Source organism: Nanorana parkeri, unplaced genomic scaffold (assembly GCF_000935625.1).
Source record: "Nanorana parkeri isolate BGI_ZX_2015 unplaced genomic scaffold, ASM93562v1 scaffold284, whole genome shotgun sequence".
Taxonomy (NCBI): domain Eukaryota; kingdom Metazoa; phylum Chordata; class Amphibia; order Anura; family Dicroglossidae; genus Nanorana; species Nanorana parkeri.
This window is the reverse complement of record NW_017306552.1, coordinates 920,356-947,415: the sequence shown is the minus strand read 5'-3', so window position 1 is coordinate 947,415 and position 27,060 is coordinate 920,356. Positions and strand designations below refer to the sequence as shown.

The 27,060-nt window shown below is 44.8% G+C and overlaps 1 protein-coding gene across 1 annotated transcript in view; it reads left to right on the top strand.

The window, feature by feature from the left end:
• ITSN1 (intersectin 1) overlaps positions 1–27,060 on the top strand; it is a 140,547-nt gene that overhangs the window by 54,608 nt on the left and 58,879 nt on the right. Inside the window, exons 10-22 of the mRNA XM_018557456.1 lie at positions 2,061–2,198; positions 3,161–3,273; positions 6,199–6,461; positions 7,489–7,638; positions 7,731–7,871; positions 10,066–10,153; positions 12,125–12,264; positions 15,173–15,300; positions 19,742–19,965; positions 22,186–22,304; positions 23,334–23,572; positions 23,799–23,955; positions 26,646–26,851. Coding sequence (XP_018412958.1) covers positions 2,061–2,198; positions 3,161–3,273; positions 6,199–6,461; positions 7,489–7,638; positions 7,731–7,871; positions 10,066–10,153; positions 12,125–12,264; positions 15,173–15,300; positions 19,742–19,965; positions 22,186–22,304; positions 23,334–23,572; positions 23,799–23,955; positions 26,646–26,851 — 2,106 coding nt within the window. The remainder of the gene's footprint in view (positions 1–2,060; positions 2,199–3,160; positions 3,274–6,198; positions 6,462–7,488; positions 7,639–7,730; positions 7,872–10,065; positions 10,154–12,124; positions 12,265–15,172; positions 15,301–19,741; positions 19,966–22,185; positions 22,305–23,333; positions 23,573–23,798; positions 23,956–26,645; positions 26,852–27,060) is intronic.

Sequence of the window (27,060 nt, the reverse complement as noted above, 5' to 3'; positions counted from 1 at the left end):
TCTCTCTCTCTTGCGCGCGCTCTCTCTCTTGCTCTCTCTCTCTTGCTCTCTCTCTCTCGCTCTCTCTCTCTTGCGCTCTCTCTCTCTTGCGCGCGCTCTCTCTCTCTTGCGCGCGCTCTCTCTCTCTTGCGCGCGCTCTCTCTCTCTTGCGCGCGCTCTCTCTCTCTTGCGCGCGCTCTCTCTCTCTTGCGCGCGCTCTCTCTCTCTTGCGCGCGCTCTCTCTCTCTTGCGCGCGCTCTCTCTCTCTTGCGCGCGCTCTCTCTCTCTTGCGCGCGCTCTCTCTCTCTTGCGCGCGCTCTCTCTCTCTTGCGCGCGCTCTCTCTCTCTTGCGCGCGCTCTCTCTCTCTTGCGCGCGCTCTCTCTCTCTTGCGCGCGCTCTCTCTCTCTTGCGCGCGCTCTCTCTCTCTTGCGCGCGCTCTCTCTCTCTTGCGCGCGCTCTCTCTCTCTTGCGCGCGCTCTCTCTCTCTTGCGCGCGCTCTCTCTCTCTTGCGCGCGCTCTCTCTCTCTTGCGCGCGCTCTCTCTCTCTTGCGCGCGCTCTCTCTCTCTTGCGCGCGCTCTCTCTCTCTTGCGCGCGCTCTCTCTCTCTTGCGCGCGCTCTCTCTCTCTTGCGCGCGCTCTCTCTCTCTTGCGCGCGCTCTCTCTCTCTTGCGCGCGCTCTCTCTCTCTTGCGCGCGCTCTCTCTCTCTTGCGCGCGCTCTCTCTCTCTTGCGCGCGCTCTCTCTCTCTTGCGCGCGCTCTCTCTCTCTTGCGCGCGCTCTCTCTCTCTTGCGCGCGCTCTCTCTCTCTTGCGCGCGCTCTCTCTCTCTTGCGCGCGCTCTCTCTCTCTTGCGCGCGCTCTCTCTCTCTTGCGCGCGCTCTCTCTCTCTTGCGCGCGCTCTCTCTCTCTTGCGCGCGCTCTCTCTCTCTTGCGCGCGCTCTCTCTCTCTTGCGCGCGCTCTCTCTCTCTTGCGCGCGCTCTCTCTCTCTTGCGCGCGCTCTCTCTCTCTTGCGCGCGCTCTCTCTCTCTTGCGCGCGCTCTCTCTCTCTTGCGCGCGCTCTCTCTCTCTTGCGCGCGCTCTCTCTCTCTTGCGCGCGCTCTCTCTCTCTTGCGCGCGCTCTCTCTCTCTTGCGCGCGCTCTCTCTCTCTTGCGCGCGCTCTCTCTCTCTTGCGCGCGCTCTCTCTCTCGCGCTCGCTCTCTCTCTCTTGCGCTCGCTCTTTCTCTTGTGCGCTCTCTCTCTCTCTTGTGCGCTCTCGCTCTCTCTCTCTCTCTCGTGCGCTCTCGCTCTCTCTCTCTCTCTCTTGTGCGCTCTCGCTCTCTCTCTTGTGCTCTCTCGCTCTCTCTCCTAAATCGGTTTGATTCCATCTGGAAGTTTTTGTAATTCATGCCCCTTTTCGTGTTTCAGCTTCTCCTGTTGCATTTTTCAGAGCAATAACAATACGGCAGGTAGGGTTGGAGTCCCTTATAATGGCCACATCAAGTGTGTAGACCCGGGAACTCAGTGCAGAGATCTCACCAGCAGAGTCCCTGACGAGAGACGAGAAACTATTAGGATATTTAAAGGGCATATAAACCCTAACACCAAACTTCTCAATCATTTGTGGTCTGTTAACTGTACCGTTGACAGCATTTTGTTAGATGTTAAGTGCAAAGAATACTTGTCGGTTTCTAACCTATTGTTATCTTTGCCTGTGCTGCACTGTGATCAGTTACATTGCCCCCAGCTATCGTTGAGTACTACATAACCCCTTCACCTTGTTATGGAGAAGAGAAGGTTTCTGTAGTCCCTCACTAGGGCGTTAACGCTGATTATCCATAGATACAGTGCAGTAAGCATTGCCACCCTAGGACAGAAAGTGTTAAGAACAGGATCACCAGGTAAAAATCAAGGCCAAAAAAGCCTGGAAAAAAAAACAAAACAGTGTATCTAAGGACTGGTACACTGCAGTATGTTATATTGATGGATTCAGTTACGCTTTAATTCTCCAGCATCTACCAAAAAAAAAAGTGAAACGTCAAGGTTAGGTCTCTTTGTGGACTCCATTTTAGCTTATAGCATATTTTTGTCTATTGCATCCCAGGAATCTTTCAGACATTGATCAAGATGGGAAGTTAACAGCAGAAGAGTTCATCTTGGCTATGCACTTAATAGACATGGCAATGTCTGGTCAGCCACTCCCTCCAGTGCTGCCCCCAGACTATGTGCCCCCATCGTTCAGGTGAGGAATGCTCTCAAACTGTAGATTGAAAAAACTTCAGTTTATTTAATAATATTGGTTTGTTTATATATTTGATGTACATTTTTGGATTGTTTTTATGTACATACTGAATTTTTTTTGTTTCTTTGGTTATCTGTAAATTGTGTTGTATTTAGGTTTAGAGTGTGTGTGTGTGTGTGTGTGTGTGTGTGTGTGTGTGTGTACTGAGTTTAGGATGTATATAAGAATTATAGTAATTATGGATGCACCAATACCGGTATTTCAGTATATGGGTGTCCGAACTTGGACGCAGACAGGATTCATCCTGTCTGCGTCCAAGTACGGACACTCGTACCCGCACGGGTGATGGCTTACATCCGCGTCCCCCCATAGGGAAGAACAGGCTGCTGCGCGCAATCACACACACACACCACCTGTCCCTCCCGGAATCGTCCCGTTTGCAGGTGTGTACGCCCCATGTGACAAGAGGCCTTAGAGCTGTCACTCTGACACTCTATAGTATTATTCTTCACCCCTGGCAGCTACATTGGGAGGGGAGTGGTGGAAGAGCTGGGCCAGCAGTAATGATACAATCACAGAAGACAAGGGGGCTGTGTTAGGGGATTAAATCTTTTTCTAGCAGGGTTCAAAGGCACATTGCAAGTAATTGGCAATTTTATGGAAATAAAAAACATTTTAAAATGCTCAATTTTTCGGTGCTTTTTCCTGCATTTTTTTTACATTGGTGACAGAACCTCATATACCTAATGTATAGCCCTAATAATGTAATATGAGATTAAGTCCATTTCCACCATAAAATATTCAGTGCCTCAAAAATTGGTCACCAGGATCAAGCACTGTCCTGAGCCATTGCAGATGCCACTTTTCTGCAAATGCCCCTTTTTATCAGGCTTGGGGTGGAGTTTCTCGTACCATTTATGTAAGCATTTTTTCTTGTTATAGGATATTCTCATATTTTACAGGAGAGTTCGGTCTGGCAGTGGCATTTCCATAATGAGCTCTGTGTCAGTTGATCAGCGTTTACCAGAAGAACCAGCAGAAGAGGAGCCTCAACCTGCAGACAAGAAATTGTCTGGTAAATAGTATATTAAGTAATTTGACATTATTTTGCCTTTGTATGCCTTGATGACCACAAACTTAAGGCCTCATTCAGACAAGAAAGAGCCGGCACGTACAGCTCTGTGCTGTGTGCACGGCCGTATCGGACAGCTCCTGATACGCTCTATGGGAGTTTGCGGCCATACCCCACCCTACGCTCACTCCAAGTGCAGGTCCATACGGGTGCATGTGTCCCGGCTCTGGACGAAGACAGGATCCATCCTGTCAGAGTACGAGCACGGACACCCGCACAGACGTGCAGGTTGGGTGAGTGTAGGGCGGCGTACAGCTGCGGCCGTTACGGCCGTGCACGCAGCACGGAGCTGTATGTGCCGGCTTTTTCTCGTGTGAATGAGGCCTAATAGTTTGTTTTTACTCGAAAAACATAGCACCTACATTAATGGTGTCAAGCCTGGTTCACACCTAGGCGGCAGCATTTTTGTGCACGTTTTTGCGCGTTTTATACGCACACGGCAAAAAGCGTCTTTTTGTGAGCAGATTGTAGCTCATTGATAATGAACAAATGCAGAAAAACACGCATGGAAACACATGACAAAAACGCTCCGATGCTGTTCAGCTGCCACCTCCCATTCCCTTAAGAGCCATTCATTAGCCGTTAAAGCAAAAAGAGAACAATACTTTACTTTATCCATCACTGTAGGCGCATAACGGGAAGCTCCAGGTGTATGCTTGTCGATTTTTCTTTTTAGTTTAGGCACCCCGGTTGCTTTATTATGCAGCTTTAGGGTTAGATGGGTTGAGCCAGGTTCCTAATAACAAAATGAAACTACAGTGGTACCTCTGTACACGAACTTAATTGGTTCCACGATTCTGGTCGCGAACCGAATCAAATTTCCCCATAAAGTTCAATGTAAATAAGGTTAATCTGTTCCGACCCCTACGAACGTGGCCGCGAACAGATTTTGGTCGCGAACAGAATGACATTTTCCCATAGGGTTCGATGTGAATACGGTTAATCTGTTGTGAACCATATGTAAAAAATAAAAATAAATTTTAACCACAAAAATATGAAACAAAGTATAGTATGAAGAGAGTGAACCCTAACCTTTCTTGGGGCGACTTCTGGTGTGGAGGACAGGAAGGTGGGTGGGGAAGAGGTGATCGTTTTGGAGGGAGAGTCCCCCTCCATAAGGACATTGGGGTTTCCTCTCTTCTTTGTCTCTTAGCTGCAGGGTCAATTTTGGTGAAAATGGTGCTCGTCATAACCCTCCGGAAATGAGAGACCACGTTATTGTTCATCAGATTCAAAACTCTGTTCGTTTCAGTTGTGTTGGGGTGGTTTATTCTCCAAGAAAAGCACACAAAAAAGCTTCACAGCAAGTGTGCACAGGTCTGTCTACGATCTCGATTAGAGGAAGCCACGACCATGTGTCAGAGCGGGGAAGATGGCCGAGGTTGTAATTGTCACCCGATGCAGAGTTCGTGAACAGAGGCAAAATGTTTACGAACTTCCTGTTCGCGAACAGAAGACGTTCGTGAACCGAGGTACCACTGTAAATCATATGACCACACAAAGGAGGGTTTTCTGGTTGAAGGTAACAGGTACCTTGTGGTTCCTGGTCCTGTAAAAGAGTTTAGGTTTGTAATGGCTGACAAGTTTGCTTGATCAATCTGCACTTTCTATTTACTGGAAGTCTTGGGATTTGCTTTCTAAATTGGGAAGCAAGTGACATCGAAACACAGAAGAATAATGGCAGAAGACCAAATGGTTCATCAAGTCTGACATATGTCTGCTGGAGTTCTTTTCCAAGCGTTCACTACTCTTTAAAGTGACACTAAACTCGGGAGTTAAATCTTAAAAATGCATTTAAGTCACTTAAAGGAGAACTATGAGGCGAGTGCTTTCCACTCACCTCATAGTTCTAGCCGACCTGTGACAATGAGACTGTCACAGGTCGGCTCAGTGGATCGGGAAGTGAGCGAACACCTACCAGCGTTCGCTCACTTCTCGATCATGTCACGGCTCTCTGCCGTGACAGGGAAGGGGCTGGATTCCCCCCTCCCCGCTCCGCCAGCGCTGACTGGCGGAACGGACAGGAGAGGGGGCGGGTACAGCTGGCTCTGCCTCTAGATAGGCAGAGCCAGCTGTCACTCACACAGCTGGATGGATCCAGACATAATTGTCGGTATCCGCTTCAGCTGCGGCGTCTCAGTATACCGCGAGTTGTAGCTCGCGGCATACAGAGCTTAGGGTGACGGGAGGACGCTAGTTTGTGTCTTCCCGTTACCCTAAGGAGAACTATGGGGAAAAGCCCTAACCCCATAGTTCTCCTTTAACTATTAACAAATATGTACCTTATTTGTGTATCACTCGGCTGTAGATCCACAAATAATCTCTGAATTGATGCTGACACTGTCCTTCCTTCTGGAGGGTGGTTACTTTTGTTCCCTGTGGTCCCTGTGTGTGTGTTGTAACGTAGCCACCACTCCTCCAAGCTCACTCCCGTGATAGATTGTATTTCAATACAAATTAGCTAACTAAACATGAAACTGTAGTCCATCACAGGAGCGGGCTTGGACCAATGGCTACTTTACAACACACACAGGGACCTTGGGGAACAAAAGTAACCACCCTCCAGAAGGAAGGACTGTGTCACCACCAATTCAAAGATGATTTGAGGATCTACAGCCGAGTGATACACAAATAAGATATATTTTTGTTCATAGTTAAGTGACTTGAATGTATTTTTAAGATTTAACTCCTGAGTTTAGTGTCACTTTAAGTAAAATCATTATTTTCCAGATTAATTTTGAACTTTTGCCCCCCTGTTTGTTGGCGGTCATGCCTCTGTGTTCTCAGTATTATAATGGATTTGCTGCTGTCCTCAGTGTATTTTAAAGGTTTCAATCATGTCCCTTCTTGCTCTTTCTTTTCTAGCAGTGACCTTTGAAGATAAGAAGCGGGAGAACTTTGAACGCGGTAACCTAGAATTGGAGAAAAGGAGGCAGGCTTTGTTGGAGCTGCAGCGGAAAGAGCAGGAGCGCCTTGCTCAGCTGGAACGGGCTGAACAGGAGAGGAAGGAACGGGAAAGGCAGGAACATGAGAGAAAGCGCCAACAAGAGCTGGAGAAACAGCTGGAGAAGCAGCGAGAGCTGGAACGTCAACGAGAAGAAGAGCGGAGGAAAGAAATAGAGCGGAGAGAGGTAGCTCCTCATTGTGTAATAATGTTTTATCTCCAGCAAGCTTAATAAATAAAACACATGCACTCGTGAAACTTAGGAGAATGTTATGGCTTTAGTAATGGGGTCAAGGCTTTGTCTTCTCACCTACTAAGGATAGATTTGCACTCACCATGCAAAACAATTCAGTAAGAACCTCTGGTAGCTTGTATATGAACCTATGATTTAGGACTTTCTGCTTTATGTGAAGTTGTGTGATGGGATGGGAACCACCATTTGGTGGGACCCGCAGCAAGAAGTAACGTGTTGCCATAGGCAATATTGGTTTTGTGTCTTCCTTGCGTAGTATCTGACTGGAAGATACCCTCTGCCGGTTAGCAGTGGCCTCTTTGTGACCATCTGTGTAACTTTTTTTTCCCCTATTCAAAAGTTTTGGTAAGACGCACATGGAATTGTTGTATATACATGTGCAGAGGCTTTTTAAGAAACAGCGTCAGGAACAGCACAAAAATAGAAGCCAAGGGTCACTTAAAGTGATATTAAAGTCAAAAAGGTTTTTGTCAAATGCTGATTAAATCACTTACAGTGGATGTTGTTCCTTTTTAAAGATTTTTAGCTTCCTGCACAATCTGCTGGTCCCTTGGGCGCGCTCGCCCTGAAGGCCTTTTTTAGGGTCGCTTCTTTCCTTTGCAGGGTCCTATGGAGCCAGCCTTGTGTGTAGGGATGCACCGAAGCTTCGGCTGCTGAAACATATTAGCCGAAAATGGTATTTTGAGCAAAATGCATTAAGTACCCATTACAGATAAGGGCATTCGACTTTGAATCGATCTCACCTTCCATATTATGGATTGATAGTTTTCTCCTTGGAGTTATTCAAATCCCAGCTGGCTGTGCATTTAAATGGTAATTCCATTTTCCCAGGTGAATCTGGCACCCAGCGGTAGTTACTTTTGGGGTGAAGCCTTCTGCCTGTGCCGGTGTACTATCCATACTCTGTACACAGTAGCGCAGCCTGCATGCATTACAACTTCACTATTAATTTTTGTAACAGGCTGCAAAGCGAGAACTTGAGCGTCAGAGACAGCTGGAGTGGGAGCGGAATCGGCGTCAGGAGCTCCTGAACCAGAGAAACAAGGAGCAGGAAGACATTGTTATGCTGAAGGCCAAAAAGAAGACTTTGGAGTTTGAGCTGGAAGCTTTGGTAAGGTTGCATAACTTGTAATCTCAAGAGGAGTGAGATCAAAGGAGCAGAATAGATGATTGTGTTTTGTTTCTTCCCCATTCGTTGTGAAGAATGATAAAAAGCATCAGCTCGAAGGAAAACTTCAAGACATTCGATATCGATTGACCACACAGCGACAGGAAATAGAAAGTACAAATAAGTCCAGAGAGCTGAGGATTGCTGAAATCACACACTTACAGCAGCAGCTTCAGGTGACTATACGGCTTTATTTTCAGACATCTTATACAATAAAATTAAGTTGCAATTAAATTGGTCCTACATATTTACATGAAGTAGGGTTATTAAAGAGGAACTGTATCCATATATGTTTAAAATAAGAACGGAGACCTCTTTAAATATGTTTAGTAATGACAATCTGCAAACACATACTTCTAGATAATTGCCAGCTTTATTCTTTACATACCTTATTTCTCTTTTCTTCCCCAGTCTTCTCACAGTGACCATTTTTGCTAATGACTGGTTACTATATCTCACTTTACTTCCTGGACCTCTGGCACATATGACTAGGGCATGTGGCCATGCACATCATCTCAAGGGAGGGAAATGCCTTTCCCTGAGGTCTCATGAGATTTCCCACAATGCTCTGCTGATGTAACCTTCGCAGGGTGCAATGCTTGGGCATTACTACCTCATTTTTGCCAAAGCAAACAAGGAAGCGCAAAATAAGAAATTGCAAGTTAGAAAAATGTGTTTAACTAATGAATGTAAAAGGATTTTGTATCCGCACAGCATGCAGAGCTGCATGTCGATGGGATTTTTAGTTGAAGAGGGTAAAAGTCAATTTCTTTTTTCTCTTTTGGTTCACAGAAGTACATGTACTCCTGTGACTTGGTCACCAGATAGTGGGCTAGTGCCTTCAACCTGCCTACCATGCAGAGTCCCAATGCAGATCCTAACAAAATGGCTGGCTCTGCCTCTCTAAAGCAACAGTCGGCTCTGCCTTCCGACCCCGCCAACCCTCCCTGTCTCTCTCCAATGAACGGTGGAGGAACAGCGAGGCGAAGGGGGAATCCCTGCATGGAGCAGTGACCAACAGTTATTGCTCTCTGCAGGGAGAACAGATGAGAAAGCTGGGTGATCAGCGGTTACATGATCGCTCATCTCTTGGTATAGCTTTGGGGTGGGACAGCTGCAGTGTCCCATGCCAGCTCCAAGCTGCAGGGAGTGTATATTTTACACTCCCCACGTTTCTCCTTTAACCCTTTCGCTGCCACTGACGTATATCATACGACGGTGGCAGTGGGCCCATTTAAGCAGGGCCCATTTAAAATTTAAAGCGATTCTGGCGGCTTACCAGCATGTTGGGTGCCGGCGGGAAGCTGAGGAGGAGAGGAGCGAACCTCCGTTCACCAATCTACTCCATGTTCTATGGGACCGGGAACTATGCACAATACATCAATTCCGGTCCCTGAGCTGCCATTGCTCGGCTCCTGAAGCCCAGCAATAAGCTGTTGAAGGGGGATCTGCACTTCAATAGCTTATTTAGAGTGGAAAGGTGATTGATTCTAGGGGTCTTTAGTTTAAAAAAAAATAATTCACATAAACATGCGTCGGGTGCGCCTACGTACGAAAATGATAGTCTCACTACACATAAATAGCCGCGCACGCCAGAGTGACAGCAATAATTCTGGTGCCAATATTTACGTGTATTCCTAAACCAATATCATGTGGGGGCTTTTAAAGCGTCATCTATGCACTGTTTGGGGTACTGAATTTTGTCACCGTTTAATGGACACACACACAATTTTTAACCTGAGCATGTTGGGTATCTATTTACTCGTTATAACCTCATCTTTTATATTTAACAAAACATTGGTATTGTATTGTGTTTTGGGGCACTAAAATTACCTTAAGTGCATTTTTAACTACATTTCTTAGTTTGATAAAGAGTTGCATTAATATCGTGCAATGTAAAAATTTGCAACGGCCACCATTTTATTCTACAGGGTCTTGGCTTTCAGAAAATAATGTTTGGGGGTTTGAAGTAACTTTCAGGAATAAAATGTGGATTATAACTTGTGCAAAAAACGAAAAGCCCTTGGCAGAGAAAGGGTTAAACCACTTCTCAAAACCTATTAATGTTATGTGTGCATCATCTTGAGGATCCAAGCTTCTTTGATAATGATCACATGACCAGAACCTGACCTTTGGTCATGTGAGCTGCATTACAGAAGCAAAGTGGATGCATTAACTGAAGAACATTTCTCACCAGTACTTTTTATGTTACGCGTTCTCTTAGAGCAAACTTTCAGCAAAGCATGGAAACAGAATCGTTCAACTTGTGAACAGATGTGCTTTTTAGTGTTGACATTTCTGTAAATAAACACAAGAAGCTGTGTAAAAAGTTGCAAATACTGAGAATTATTTTCTGCATTTTTTCCACAGGAGTCTCAGCAGCTGCTTGGAAAATTGATTCCCGAGAAACAGTTCCTAAATGACCAATTAAAACAGGTTCAGCAGAACAGTTTGCAAAGTAAGTCTTCACCTCGGGTACAGATGTTTGAAGATTAAAATACATTTTATGTGTTTGCAGCACGAAGTCTTTTTTTTGCGCATCCACCTGTCAAAAATGTTCACTTTCCTTCATGGACTTCTTCGCTGACAACTAGGGATGCACCGATACCGGTACAAGTACCGATAATTTTTTTTTTGGTACTCGCCGATACCAATTACCGAGTAACGGAAGTCCCATTCAGGAAGCCAGGTGGCGTGTAATGACTCGCCACCGGCTTCTCGATTAACAAGAAAGCCCCCTCTTGCCTTGGTATGTCCAGCCTGTCACCCCCGGGGCCTCTCCAGCCAGAACGCAGCCTTCCTCCGGTACCCAGCCGGAGCCGTCTGGCCGGCCAATCAGGAAGCCGGGTGCCGTTTAATGACGCAACGCCCTGCTTTCTGATTGGCCGGCCAGATGGCTCCATGCTCCCTCATCATGAGATGACGAGGGAGCATGAAGCCAGCTTCCCGGCCAATCAGAATGCCAGGAGCTGCGTCATTACACGGCGCCCGGCTTCCTGATTGGCCAGCATCCCGACCGATCAGGAAGCCGGGCACCGCGTCATTACATGCTGTACGACTTCCTGATTGGCCGGGAAGTCGGCTCCATGCTCTCTCATCACAAGTGACAAGAGAGCATGGAGCCGCTTCCCGGCCAATCAGGAAACCGGGCAGAGTGTAATGACGCGGTGCCAGGCTTCCTGATACAGGAAGAGTATTGGAGCATTATTATTTTTTTTAGTTTTAGATGGAGTGAAGAAGGACTAGAATCCTTGTCAGGTTGTCTGTGCAGGTTCTCCTTTTCCAGCTCGTAGTAGTTGGTCACATTCAACTGGACTTGCTCTTTAATGTTGAAGAGGTTTTGTAACATATCCAAGCTGCTTCTTTAAATCTGATGAGTGTTGGGAAGATACCCCAGGCATCAAATCCACCAGGTAGCACGCTTACCTTTAATGCAATCACAATAGAATGTGTCAAGGCAGATATTGATTTGTCCATGAACAAGATGGGAGGTGTGAATGTTGTGAAACCACCTTTTTCTAGTTACATAAAACCATCCTTCGTGTTAGAAATTCTACATATATGTTCGATATCTGTAAAAAATAAGTCAAGGCAACTGGACTTGCTGTATTTTTCTTGAAGACATTTCACTGGAGATCCGACCAGCTTTCTCAATTCAGAATGACTTGTACAAAAATTATCTGTGAATAAATATGGTGAATGTTGCTCCAATCCACATAATCTGTTAGTTACAACCAGGTGTTGATTGCATTTGTATAATTGGAACTAGGAGGTGTTAATAACCTGCCCAGAGAGGTGGTAAAAAAGCATTGTATGTGGCAGACAATAGATGTCTCACCCCCCACCTCTATTCATGTGGATTGGAGCGACATTCACCATATTTATGGCCAGATAATGTTTGTACGAGTCATTCTGAATTGAGAAAGCTGGTTGGATAACCAGTGAAACGTCTTCAAGAAAAATACAGCAAGTCCAGTTACCTTGACTTTATTTTTTACAGATATACCATGACCTGGATCAATGAGAACCTTCACAGACATACATAGATGTTCATTCTTCGATGTTGATGAGGTTGGGTTTTACTGCCCTCTGGGGTGTTTGTTGGAGAGATTTCACTTACCGTCTTGGTCACAATCGTTTCATTATCTGCAAGAGGGTTGCAGACAGTTACAATGGATAGTTGTGAAAAACCCAGCAGGGGTTCTAATTCTTACGCATTGCATCAAAAACTAAACTTATCAAAAAAGGTGTTTGCTGGACTATAAAGTGATGGCCTTGCCCAAATGTGCCAACAAAAGTGCCCGCCTTGCATTCAGTGAAGCGAGAACTTGTCATTTGGCCTGTATGAAACAATATATTTATATTCGTACGTCTGTGGAGTGTGACATTAAGTCCTTCAATAATTGTGAATGTTCTAACCTGTTCCCAGGAGATTCCCTCCTATCTATAAGAAGAGCTTTGGATGCAAAGGAAATGGGCCGTCAGCAACTCAGAGACCAGCTTGATGAAGTGGAGAAGGAAACCCGGGCAAAACTTCAAGAGATCGATGTCTTCAATAACCAGCTTAAGGTACTGGCCATTACACAGTCTGAGCCTCCCTTCTGTCATGTGCAACACGATCTGGTCTTTTCAACATGATAATATCTAATACTGGTTAATTTTACTGATGCACCGATACCGGTTTTTCAGTTACGAGTACCGATATTTATATTTCGGTACTCACCGATCCCGAGTATCGATACCGGTACTTCCGTTAGCATAGAAGAGGCTTCCTGGGCAATCGAGGCCAGGTGGCGTGTCATTACCCACCACCCGGCTTCTTGATTGCACGAGAAGCCAACTCCATTCTGTTTTGCCGGCACGATGCTGATTGGCCCGGGAAGCCGGCTTCCCAGCCAATCGGCATCGAGACCGGCCAAACAGATCTGACAATATGGTGACACGACCCCTGGCTGCATTGTATGTGGGGGGCTGCTGTTGAGTCTGCTGTGGGGGTTTGTCTGTACTTCATGTCACCCTTTTGGCACCTTTCTTGGGCCTGGCGGATTTTTCCCCAGGGCTTTCGGGTCCACCTGTCCCTATGGACGCACTCGCTTCCATTCTGGAGGGTTTTGTTTTGTGTGTGGAACAGGCGTTGGGCCACAGGCAGGGTAAGAAGCTCAACCACCCCTCTCTGCCTTCCCCATCACTCTCTGGCCCTTCTGGGGAGGATGACATTCCTTCGGCCTCAGTGGATGCTGTAATTTCTGGCCAATCCTTTTTCACAGGAGATAGAATTTGTTTCTGCTCTTAAGTCTGTATGTAAAACTTTCAAACTGGAGGATTCTGGGGGTACTCTGTCGGAGGCTCCGGTTCCCTTTGGTATGCATAAGTCGAAGCGCTTGACTGAAGTGTTTCCTTATCATGCCTTTTTTGATGACTTCATTTATAAGGAATAGAAGGGTTTTTCTCTGGCTTTTTGTCTTGCCCCAAGCGCTTTTCTGTGCGCTACTTTTTTGAGGAGGGGTTTCTGAAGAAGTGGACATCTCCCCCGGTTATGGACCCCCCTGTTTATCGCTTCTGAATAAGGCAGCTGTGATCCTGGTTGCGGAATCTCCTTCAAGAATCCAACAGACAGAAAAGCTGAACCCATTGCAAGATCTATGTATACTGAAGCTGGATCAGCTCTGCGGCCTCTTTCGGCTGAGGCTTTGGTGTCTTAGATGCTCACATAATGGGTGAAGCTCTTGTGCCAGGGTCTGGATGGTGAACAGGTGTATCCTGTACATGTGGAACTAGCTGATCAACTAGTCCACGGTCTTTGATGTGTGTACCACTTCGCTGGATACAGGACCCCTACTGTCTAAGCTGTCGATGTCTGTCTGCAGTTGTTTTTCACAGTCTTCTGTGACTCAAGTGCTGCTCTACTGATCAGACTTCTAAAAAAGCGCTGACTGACCTGCTTTTCAAGAGTGACCGTTTGTTTGGAGCAATGCTGGATATTATCAAAAATCTTACTGGAAGTAACAGTACCTTCTTACCAGCTTAAGAGGGGTAAAAGGAGCCTCTCGCAACCAGGGTCCATCTTTTCCCACTCCCAAATTTCTTTTTCATGCCCAATGCTCCTCGGATAAAGGCCCAAAATACAGAAAATCTTCCTCCTCCGGGCCAATTTGATCTTGGCAGTCCAAGTCTTCCAAGCCTGCTGAGAAGTCTACCTCCTGCATGAAGGTTTGCCCTCACCTGTTTTGTGCAAGTCAGGGAACCTCTGTTTGGGGATGCTCGACTGGCTCACATTTCATACAATTTGGGTTTGCAAACTCAGTGTTTTGGGTTACAAAATAGAATTTCTTTCTCCTCTTCCAACCTGGTTCTTTCCCTCCAATCTTTGCTAGTCTCCGGCGTGTCTGCAAGATCTCTGATTGACCGCACAGGGTCTTCAACCGGGGGTGGTCTTTCCGGTTCCCCTGGCACAAAGATTCAAGAGATTTTATTCAAATCTTTTCTTTTCAATTTTCCCAAGAAGGACAGTGTTTGACCTATTCTTTTCAAGATGGAGTCCGTCCGGTGGTGGCTTCTCTCCACCAGAGGTATTTTCTGGCGTCAATCGACATAAAGGATGCATACCTGCATGCTTCAGTTTGCCCTGCACATCAACGCTTCTTGCGTTTGTAGCCCTTCTGTTCGGCCTCATCTTGTTGCCAGCTGTGTCCTTTAATGAACGGAAGAGAAACAAAATATATTTTTTTTTTCTATTCCCGATAAAATCCTTTTCTCTGTGTCTTACTTCTTCTCCCTCCCTCCCTCCCTTCTCCTTCCTCCTCCTCCTCCTCCTCCTATCTGGGTATCATCCTGTGTCCCCCCACCCTTGTTTTCCCTTTACCACTAAGAGTGAGAGGAAACACCCAGCATACCTGATGTAATGCTCATTGTCGCTTTGTGACATCTTTGCTATATAAACATGGTGAACTTTTGTAATGCTCCTTCTCCTTATAACTAATTTGTAACAATGTGTGTTGCATAACTGCCATCTTGAGTACCTTGTTTTGGTAAAGCAGAACTCTGGGCACACATTTTACTAACTCTTACAGTGGGGCTACCCCTGCACGAGTTATACTCGCCTTATCCTTGGAGCCGGTTCTTAGACCGGTCCCTACCCCTAGCTCCCCCTCTGCTGCAGCGCTCTAAGGTCCCTGAGTCATCACAATCTGTACACAATGAATAGGATGTGAAGACACCGAGGGACATACCCATCTCTGCAGCTTAGGAGGAGTTAGGCAGGAGGAAGCACTGTCGTGTCTGGCTGGCCGGTCGGCTCAATGAATTTGGTGAGTGTAAGCGGTTGGTTTTTTTTTTGCGCTTGGACCAAAAAAAAAGCAGTCAACCCTTGCAGTGCAGGTGTAGCATTACTATATTAGCAAGTTTCAATTGGTTGAACTTCTTAGATTACTTCCTGCCACCATTCACAGAGGCTGTTTTATTCTTTCCCCCTTTTAAGGAACTGCGGGAAATGCACAGTAAGCAGCAGTTGGAAAAGCAGAAGGACGTGGAAGTGGAAAGGATGAAGCAGAAGGAGCAGGAGAGGAAGGTCATTGAGCTGGAGAGACAGAAGGAGGAGGCTCAGAGGTACTGGCTTCCCATTTTCTTCTTTTTTTTTTTTACATTTGTGTGATTTTTAGTTTTATGGTTTTTTTCCCCCCAACAAGACAGTATAAATAAAGGATTATTTATAACGTGCAACGCATTATTTTTGGTATAGATATAGAGCAACATCCCTTCATTCTCACGCTTAGTGCTTCAGAAGTAAGATGAACTTCTTGCCATGGTAAGGCCAACGCCCATCATAGGTTGCTAGGACACTGGCAGGTGAGTGCACCAGAACAACCAATGATGCTGTGCTGTTCAGGCAAACTGCTTTCTAGGAACCAATGGTGCTGTGTGGACAGAGCAGCGTCATTGGTTGTTCTAAAATAATCAAATTATAAACAAGCCGGAGGGCATTCTAAATGGCATTGTTGAGCATATTTGGTCAGTGATGTCAGCCAGCACCCCGGTCAGAGAAATGTCATTTGCGCTAAGAGTTTAGCAGGATCATTGTGCGTGGCTCGTCGTGTTTATTTCATTGGTTGTCAGATCGTCGTTCTTTATGATTGATATTAGATCTTCATTGCTAGGTGATATGATTGATAATGGATTTACACGTTGTTTTATCCCCTTAAAGATCCATGACGGGATTATACCGTCATGGGTCCTTAAGGGGTTTTTAAACAGCAAACCACCGGGACTGTTTACATTTGTAGAGCCGGTGGCCGGGTTTACAATAGAAGCGATTCTGGTGACTCAGCTACTGCCAGATCACTTCTACGGGTTGGTAAACAACCGTGTTTCCTGGGCTCCACTGCCCCTCCTGCGGGCCCTAAACCAGCATGTCAGGTGCCGATGGGAAGCTTGGGAGTTGAGTGGCAAACATCCGTTCATCGATGATCTAGATCTCCTCCCCGCTCTATGGGACCGGGAGCAATGCACATTACATCCCTGAGCTGTCGTTGCTGGGCTCCTAAAGCCGAGCAATAAGCCATTGAAGTGCGATTTGCACTTCAGTAGCTATTTAAAGTGCAAAGGTGATACTGTGGGGTCTTTTGGACCCCCAGTATCACCTTAAAGAGGACCTGTCACTGCCAATATGCTATCGCATAGGAGGCTTGTAAGCCTCCCTATGTGATGGCAATTAAAGTAAAGGAAAAAAAATATTAAAATTAAATGTAAAAATAATTTTAAAACATTAAAGTCCCCTGCGAGCATGCCCATCTTGATGTAAACACGCGTTGGGTGCGCTACACATGTTGGGTATAGCCGCACACGTCAGAGTTAGAGCAATAATTCTAGGGCCAATATATACGCGTATCCCTAAGCTGATGACCTGTAGGGGCTTTTTAAATGGTCGAAGGGCTTTTTTGGGAACTGAACATGGGCATGCTGGGTATCTATTTACTCGTTACCTCATCTTTTATATTTTAATTTAAAAAATGTAGTATATTGGGGGGAATTTATCAACACTAGCAGACAGAATCTGGAGCAGGTTCCCATGGGAACCAATCAGCATCTCTTTTCAGTTTGCTCAGTTGAGATTTGAAAATGAGAGAAGCTGATTGTTTGTAGTGCAAATCTGCTCCAAATTTTGTCTGCTCCAGTTTTGATGCCCCCCATTGTGTTTTGGGGCACCAAGTTTAACTTGAGTGCATTTTTCACTACATTTTTTGGTTTGTTAAGTTGTGCTAATATCGTGCAACATAGAAATTTGCAACTGGCTCCATTTTATTCTACAGGGTCTTGGCGTTCAGAAAATATATAATGTTTGGGGGTTTGAAGTAATTTTCAGGCCTAAAATGTGTATTATACCGTGTGCAAAAGACGAAAAAAAGGCCTTGGTCCTTAAGGGGTTAAATAAAATACTATGGTACCGGTATGTGTGTTTTACTCTTGTAACCTGGGGTACTGTGTAACCTTATTACTTATTTAAGAGGGGAAGGTGCGTAGCCCACCTTCCTGAACCTGACCAGGCTACATGCCTTCAAGTTGGGGAGGGTATCTTGATGTAGATGGGGAAAGGGGCATCATCCCCAGATCCTGTCGCCAAGGTGATGTGGGGTGGGGGGGTTGGGGTATTACGTAAATCAGAAAGTTGGATATAGTACCACTGCTTACTCCTTCGCAAAAAAAACAACCAGGTAAATAAATGCAAACACACATTCAAAAAGGCCTTTATTGGGGGAACCCCCCCCAAAAAATGTCATAGGATGTAGATCCAAATCTGTCCTGTCATGCAACAACTGTCAGCTGAGGGATGCTGGCCAGCATGCACCTAGACCTGTTTGGTTTCTGTGCCCACCTTCTGCACAATTTACCCTGACCATACCCATTTTTTATCCTCACCGACAGAGAAGCTGCTGCCTGTGTGAGATCTAATATTCAGACAGCTGGAGACCAGTGTTGTATGAAAACCTGCATTTTCATTTCCTTTTAAGTTGTCACATTTTTATCCCTGTCCCAGACTAACAAAGACCTAATGCTGCAAAAACGACTTTTTTCCTTTATAACCACTGCTCATGTAGGAAGGAAAGGTAATTGTTGCCGCACTAACAAACAAACAAATTGGATGCTGGGGATGAATCATTCTTTTAATGCACACAAAGCTTTTTTGTTTCTTTTGTCTTTTTAATAGCATTAATCTTAAAGTAAGTATATGTTCTATGAATAGAGCTATACAGTGAAACATACCAGGTTACACTGTTTTAGGTGACTGTATGTGTTTGTTGTCTAGGCAGCCTCCTGAGAGAAGGAATGACAGTGAAGGACTGGTCAGGACAGACAGTAAGAGAGAACAGCTTCATGAAAAGAATCAGAGATGTGTACTGAAAGGATTTAGCTTATCCCCCACCACAAGTGTATTCTGCTTTTGTTCTTGCTTGTTGAGGTATATTTATATGCAGGTGGAAGGAAGAATATGATCTTTTTATACATATTCATTATTTGTAGCTTTAGGAGCAATATCTTCAGTAAAGTGCACCTTGCCTAGACTATGGACATGAAATTATTTACATAGTCGTGTCAAGCAGCAAATGAGCTTTCTTTGTCCTCTGTTGAGGGACACAGGAAGTCTTTACCCTTTAGGTTATATGGTTACCTACAGGAGGATTGGACACTGGCAAACTGTAGCCCAGACCAGTGTATAACCCCTCCTACTATCAGCTTGCTTCAGTCTTTTGTCCTAGGAGGATGGGCCTGTTTTCTTCAGCTCTGCCACATTAGGAGTAAATAATTTTTTTTGCTAGTACTTTCTTTTTTTTTTTTTCTTTCAATCAATTTTTATCTCTACATTGCTGCAGGTGCTTTTGTTTCTTAAATTACAGCTTTCCGGCGTGGTCGTTCTCAGACTGTAAGTCCGGATCCAACTGGTCATGCAAGGATAGCCTAGTTTGGACCTTTTTGGGCACTAACTTTGCTTAGGGCACAATCTATACTGAATGCACAACGCTTTACAGGTCCAGAGCCCTTGGCAATGCCTCAGCAATTGCCCTCTCTATGAAGACTCACTTAGCAAGTAGACCAGTCGGGCCAAACATCAGAAGCTACCTCAATTATTTGGTCTGACTTTTCAATCTTTTCAAATGCATGATCTGGGTATAGGTTCAATAAAGATCATGTATTTGTTTGTACAGACGTTGCCTTAGTCTAGATCTGAAATTAACACATTAAAGCAGAGATTGGAAGCCATTCAGTCTTATTACAAGCTGATTTTTAGGAGCAAAACATGCTTATATTTCCAACTATAGAAAGCATTTGGGCTCATTCAAGTGACATTAAAGTCAAACTTTTTTCCCCCATTCACTATCCTCCTGTAGGGACTTATCTTAAATGATGCCTCTTAATCCGATCTTCTTTCCTGTAGTTTTTAGCTGTCCCTCCAGCTCTCCGATCCAGCGCTGACTCCTCTGTCCTCCTCTTTGCTTATGTCCCACGGTGTCTGTGCGGGGTGCACGCTGCTCCATATACATACCTTGTGTCTCTCCTCGTCTCCCGGCCGAACATCTGAACTGCACATGCGCCTGCCCAAGAAATTTCTAGATGTTCAGACGGGAGCACATGGCCGAGAGACACAGGTAAGTATTAACCCTTTGAAAAAATTTTTTGGGAAATTGCACTTTAGTTGCCACCAAGATGGCCTTTTTTTAATTCATGGTTTTCACTGCAAAACATTTTAAACAAAACTTTAACACACCAACCTTACAGTAGTTTGAAATACTTTCCTCTGCTACATAAACCACTGACCTAAAGTTGCAAACCAGATGCTCCATATATTAAAGCATCCGGTCAAGTGATATCCGTTAAATTGGAGGCTTAACCAATCTGACCTCTTACCTTCGCAAATGGGATCTATGCTTAGGAGTGCCGTTTGGTATTGTTCCTTCAGTAATGCGATGGGTAAGGCAAAAGATTTGATGGTAGGTATTGATAGTCACTGTTCTAATCACCTGGGCTTATAATCTGTTCCTCATCCACTTTTTAGGAAGGCCATTGAGCAGGATAAACAGTGGCAGGACCGTGTGAAGCAAGAGGAGGAGCTGCCACGACACAAACTGCTTCAGGACGAGGAGAAACAGAAACGGGAAGACTCTATTAAAAGAATGGAGGAAGAGCGAAAACTGGAGGCTCAGGAAAAAGCCAGCAAACTTTTCCAGCAAGCTCCGGAGCCAATGATACCAGGAGGACAGGTGCCCTGGACAGGTACAGGTGTGTGCTGCAGTGCGGGGCTTGTTACATGTACATTCACATGCTCATTCAGCTCCATTTAGGGACATGCCTGCACATGCTTATTTAGCCCCGCTAAGGCCATGCTTTTGCATGCTCATTCTGCATCTTTAGGGCAGTACTGTCACATGCTCATTCAGCACCCTCATGGCCACAGTGACAACTGATTTTGTGTACTTCATGTACTTGACATCACTGCATTGCCTCACCAGGTTATGTTTCATAACCATTAGTCTGTTCATGCACAAACTGATTTTTCTCTCCCGTTCATTGAAGGACACAGGGAACAGATCGGAGATCATGTACTGTAGGGTAATATCGCCACCTGCAGGAGAAGGACGCTAGGCACAAAAAAACTAAAGACCAATTACAGCCTAGGGGCGGCCCCTGCCGGTGGCCAAACCCCCCACCTGCTGACAAGTCTCCAGTTTTTTGCCTAGCGTCAGGAGTAAGGAGCTAAGAATTTTTTCTCAGTATTCTTACCTGCTTCTTCCTGATTTTTTCAGAGGATTCTTCTAGCAAGTGTTGTCCGTTTGTGCAGGGGGTCACACGTATCGTTCCCCCTGTTCGCTCCCAATTGCCGCCGTGGGATTTGAATCTGGTGCTCTCGGTATTGCAGGAATCTCCCTTTGAGCCTCTGCGGGACATTCCGATTCTGACTCTCTCGCAAAAAGTGGCCTTCAAGTGGTCACCTTGATCCGCAGGGTTTCGGAATTTTTCTATCTCATATATTAGTTTCACCTTTTATGTTGCATTAGTGAAATAAATGAACTTTGCACGATATTCTAATCGAGTTTCACCTGTATATGGGGTAGGGGAGAAAACATACTATGCTTTCCAGCAAGACTGTCGGATTATAATTTTATATATTATGCAACAATGCTGGAGAATATAACATGAGCCTCAAAAACAGCAGTTTGCTTTCCACTTGCATTTGACATATGAGATGGTTCTGAGATTATTTACATTTAGACAGGTGCAGTTGACCACCTCATGACTTGCATTTGCCCTCCATCTAAGCTGTGTCAACTTGCTTCAAGCTATTGAATTGCCATTGATTTGGCTTTGGGAGAAGAGCAGTTCTGATGTCTTTCTAAAGCTGGAAAAGCAACAACAGGAGTGATGATTTGTGGGAGATTATATCAAGATCAGGGAGTTGTTTCTGTATCCTCTCAGGAGCAAATTGGAGAGAGAGATGCTGCTCTGCTGCAGCTGCCTACCCTACATGATGCAGGAAAAGGGAACATGTAAACACTGGAAGGGGCTTAGTGAGATGGCATCAAAACACATATACTGCAAAAACTTGAATTTGTATTTCTACTTATCAAGAGGGGATTCAGTCCATATATGAGTGAAGACATAAAGCTCTAGAACCTTGGTTCTCAACTGGTGGGTCGTGACCCCATGTTCAGTGGGTTGTCACATGCCTTCCACTTTTCTAGGTGAGAGGCTCCTCTGCCTCCCCCTAGTGCAGCACGGTTAGTTCTCGTGCCGAGCAGACATTCAAAGTCTGCGTGTCAGCTTGAGGTGGGGTGTCCTGGAAGTATGGCCATAAGGGAGCTCCATCCATATGTGCATTGTGTAGAGCTCCCACATGTGCCCTGTAGAGGTGGCTGGACTAGTGACGTCACACTCTGGCTCCCGACACCTCTTCAGGGCACGCAAGGGAAGCTGTACAAACAATGCACATCTGAATGGAGCTCTGTCACGGCACAGCAGCCCACACTGAGGATCCACTCCAGTTCTCATAAGGTGCACTAGTACAGTGCGTTAATCGCATAGTCCCATGCGATTAGTGCACTGTACCACGCTATTGCACCTACTGCGCGTTCTGGGGTGGAAGGTGTGTTTTTGTGTTACCATTCATTTGAATGACACCCTAAATGCACCTCCCGCCCACAGTCCGATCGCCTGCACCCGAACGCCCGGTATTGCAATGCCGTGCATTCCATTGTAGTGCAACTTGGGTCGCGACTTAATGACCAAGGACAAATGTGGGTCCTGAGGTTGCAAAGGTTGAGTGCTCTAAAAGGTATAAGCAAGGTTGAATTGGTTCAGTGCAGATGTTCTTGGTTATAAAATGCACACACACAGTATTTTACCTTTTTTTTTTTTTTTTTTTTTATATTTTGTATTAGTTTAATTCTGAAAACACCTTCCTTTGTGTCTCAATTATATTACTGTACGTTGTGCTCTTTTCAGAGAAAGCACCACTAATGATTTCACAGGGGAATGTAAAGGTTGTATATTACCGGGCACTCTATCCTTTCGATGCCAGAAGTCACGATGAGATCACTATCCAGCCTGGTGACATTGTCATGGTGAGACACAATTTTAGTAGCTCTTGGGCCATATTCTTTTAAAGCCTTATAAATATGAACATTATTGATTGTCAGTTATTTGTGTGGCAGGGTGGACAGCAGCAACTCCTGTCACAGTTGGAGTCTTCTGCAGGGATGTAAATATTCTGTTTTTATTATTGTGTAGTGCAAGCTTACATAGGGGAGATTTATATTTACTTTTTAGTCTTTTTCTTTTTTTGAAAGTAAGAGTACCAGAAAGTCAGAGATAACATGAAGTCTGGTTGTTGCTTGTCAAACCAGAAAGTTGACAGGCCAGTAACTGCCAGGTGACCTTTTGATTTCCCCAATAATTGCAGTCCTCATATTTCTAACAGGACAGGTTCTCTTTGAAACCTGACTTGCTTTACTGGGTTGTTTTTGTTTTTTTTTACATTTCTCAAATTACTGAAATCGCTCTATTTTTAAAACAAAAAATGAGTCGGCCCTTACAGATCCATGTGGTGTGCACGGCCGTTCCCGGGAAGGACAGGTGCTGCGTGTGATTGTACACATCAGCCTGTTCTTCTCTTTGGGAGGACGTGGCCATATGCTCACCCAACAATTAAATCTCTGCAATTGTCCCCGGGCGCAAAAATCCTGTCAGTTCCTAGGTTCTTATTTGAGCTGACAACACAGTGCTCCTGCTGTACTGAAATCCCAACTAGTGTTGTTTTTCTGGACTTCAGAAATCAGGCAGACCTGATGACACCATTCGGGATTTCAGTGCAGCAGTGGCAGAGTTGTGTGCTCAAGCAAGCTGTTGAGAACTCGCTGGATTTCTAGCAGGATTAACAGGCTTCATTTTCGTATGTGTTTTGCATTTTGGGCTCTACATGAAACCTATAACACTATTGAACCATTCTTTAACTGAATTTGGAGATGTCCTTTTTGCTATTTTGTGTGTTTGTTTTTTTCCATCTCCTATTGCATTGCATATGAGCCAAGAACCCCTTTGCATTAGCTGACATGGTGCATATAATGTAAACTTGCATCTCCTCTTTTGTCTAGGTGGATGAGAGTCAAACTGGGGAGCCTGGATGGCTGGGAGGAGAACTGAAAGGGAAAACTGGCTGGTTTCCTGCCAATTACGCCGAGCGACTGCCTGAGAGCGAATCTCCAAACACAGCCAAGCAAGTAGCCGACACTACAGCCAAAACCACTGTCCACTTGAAACCGTCCACAGCCACATCATCAGCTTTTACTGATACATCTACAAATGCCAACAACTGGGCTGACTTCAGCTCAACGTAAGTACCCAGGTTATGTGTGTTTTTTATCCTAAGCTGAGAAAAGATTCCTAATATTCCCCATTTGAATTCACACATTGCCAGCAGTTGGGTTACTTTGAGCAGGCATCATTTTGATTTGATATCCTTGTAGCTCAGCCAATTTGTGAGCTGTATACCATTCTTGCGAACAAAGCTTATGAAAAATTGTTTATTGTACATTTGTGTTGTGTTTTTTTCCCTTTAGGTGGCCAACTAATAATGAGAAAGCAGAGACTGATAACTGGGATACATGGGCAACTCAACCTTCACTGACTGTACCGAGCGCCGGGCAGATCCGACAACGTTCTGCTTTTACCCCTGCCACTGTAACCGGTTCTTCTCCTTCCCCTGTACTTGGACAGGTAAGATGATAGTAAGAAATGGAAGCAGTTTCACTCTTGTGTGCCAAGTCTGCTTTGAACATGAAAATCTCAGATGTACGTTTTTCTGTTTTTGTTTTTTTTTCTTGTTTACCAGCCATGCTTAAAGCGGACCTTTACCCATATCTTTAACCACTTCAAGACCAGGTGTTTAGACCCCCTTCCTGGCCAGGCCATTTTTCAGTATTTCGCGCTGCGGTACTTTGACATTTATTCCGTCATGCAACGCTGTACTGAAAGGAAGTTTATACACTTTTTTGGGGGACAGATAGAGCTTTCTTTTGGTGGTATTTAATCACCACTGGGGGTTTTATTTTTTACTATATTAAGGAAAGATTATTGAAAATTTTGAAAAAAAAAGTTATTTTTTCATTATATTAGAAAACAATGATTATTACCCATATTTTTGGTAAAATATAAAAGATCGGGTCACGTCGGGTAAAAAGACACCAAACATGTCAGGCTTTAAAATTGCGCGCACCAGCGAAATCACAAAAAACTACCATACCCAAAATTTACCATAGGCGACGCTTTAAAAGCTTTGTACAGCTCATCAGTTTACTGTTATCAGTGATTGATGGCCCTAGAATTATTGCTCTCATTCCGACGTTCGCGACGATATGTAACATGTGCGGCGTAATGGGCGCAATCGTCATTTTCGCACGTATGCGCACCCAAGGCCTGTTTGCATGCGTGTATGTATGGGGAGGACTTAAAAAAAAAAAGAATTATTTTTTATGTGTAACTTTTAATTTTTTGGGGGGAAACTTTAATTTTTTTTTCCTATTTTTTTTTTCTTCACTTAGCCCCCTATTGGACAGCAATAAAGTTAAGAAACCCCCTTATGTGATAGCAAAAGAAGTGACAGGTCCTCTTTATGGAGACATCAGGGTCTTCAAGACCCCTAATGTCACCTAGGACCCCCCTGAAGAAGCTGATGCACAGATCTGCTTCATCAGCTTCTCTCCAGCATCTGAAGCTGGAGAGTGACACAAGAATGCGGAAGTGATGTAATATACATCAGTTCCGCATTCTGACAGCGGAGAGGGGAGCAGAGGGAGATCGTGTAGCGATCTCCCTCTGATACCCTGTCAGAGTGGCACTATGCCGGTCCCGGGCTCGCTGCGGGGGAGCCGCGATGGGGGTCACGTACCGAGACCTCATACAAGCACCTCATTTATAGCCGGCGGATTGCTTGTACGTTAACAGGCATTGCTGCCTGTTTTGAAAAATCGCACATTTCCCGCGCGTGCACGAGGGGGCGTGGCTGAGCGGACGTCTAAAGACGCCCGCTCAGATCTAGAGAGCTCCTGGCCGGCTGTTTTTTTACAACGGCCGGCCGGGAAGTGGTTAAAATAACACACACACCTTTTAGAAATGTTTAGTAATGACAATCTACAAACACATACTTCTAGATAATTGCCGGCTTTGTATTCTTTGCATACCTTATTTTTATTTTCTTTCCCAGTCTTCTGAGAGTGGCCATGTTTACTAAGGGCAGATTACCAGCTCTCCTATTACTTCCTGGATTTCTGGCACATGTGACTAGACATGTGACCATGCACACCATCTCAGGGGAGGAAATGCCTTTCCCCGAGATCATCTGAGAACTAAAGCCAAACCTTTTTTTTTTTGGCTTTAGTTCTCTTTTCGGTCAAAGGAGTACATTTACTAATGCACTCCTGTGACCCAAAGTCAGCATCTAGTGGTGGTTTCTGAAGCACAGATATAATCCAGATTCAGGTTGCACTGAGCCACCGAGGAATGGACAGGGGGAGCCACGTTAGAGAACAGCAGTTCCAAAACGAACAGAAAGGTCTCCAATCTGACTTTTGCTAGTGCTGGAACCAAACTCTCGTCTGGACCTAGCTTGCAGAAAAGAGAAGATTGCAAAACCAAACAGGGTTGTTTGCAAGAGAAGTCTGCAAGCTCAGACACTCGCTTTGCAGAAGAAGAAAAATCCCCCTGTGATGACCGTTAAGAGAAGAATGCCTCTAATGGATTCACACTGTTTCTGAAGCACAAAGAGAAGCATATGCAGCTTCCATGGAGTCATTGAGTGGTATAACCCAAAAAGATGGGGGAGTTACAGGGGATACGCCCTGTACAAAGGTCTTAATCATGGGAATGAGAGGCCAACATTCTCTGAAACAGCATAGAAAGGTCAGAAATCTGACCCTTCATGGAGCTGAGAGTCAAACGCTGGTCTAGACTTAGATGCAGGAAGGAGAGGATTCATAACCTTGGAGAATGGAAGCCCTGGAAAATTACATGGAGTAAAGTATGCCTTTCATTTCCAGTGATAAACCTTGTGGCGAGAAGCAGTGTTTTTCACACTAGGAAAGGAAGTGTGAGGACTGCAGAACACATTCCCCTCTCTTCATATTTATAGCATAGGGAGATGTGTTCTACTGTCCATAGAGAAAGCTGGGAACAATGCTAACTGATAAGCAGCATAGGCAGAGAGCATAGGAAGTTTTTATCAGTTCACAAGGTTTCTGGCAGGATCAACAGGTAATTTTTGGCACTTATCTAACAAATGCAACAAAATACCTTCGATGTCTATTTAACAAACCAAAAGAGCAAGTGAAGTTCACTGTTAGGGTTTCCATACACTGTGATTTGTATCTGTGTTTTAAAGTATGTTAAAGTTTGTGTTTTCCTACTTTAAGGGTGAAAAGGTGGAAGGACTTCAAGCACAGGCCTTATATCCATGGAGAGCCAAAAAAGACAACCATCTAAACTTCAATAAGAATGACATCATCACTGTTCTAGAACAACAGGACATGTGGTGGTTTGGAGAGGTCCAAGGTCACAAGGGCTGGTTTCCCAAATCATATGTGAAGCTCATTTCAGGTCCTCTTAGGAAGTCTACAAGGTACGCTGACAGCTTTACTGGTCAGATTAGCTGTGCTACATACCATAGAGTTTTTTTTTTTGTTAGAAAATTATAAATCTGTGTGTGGCCACTTTATTTTTTTACAAAAGCATATTGATGGCTTCTTTAGTCAAATACAACTCATGTATTTTTTCCTTTCCCCCAGTGATGAACAACTGGGATAAAAGGTGAACTAAAACAGCAAAAAA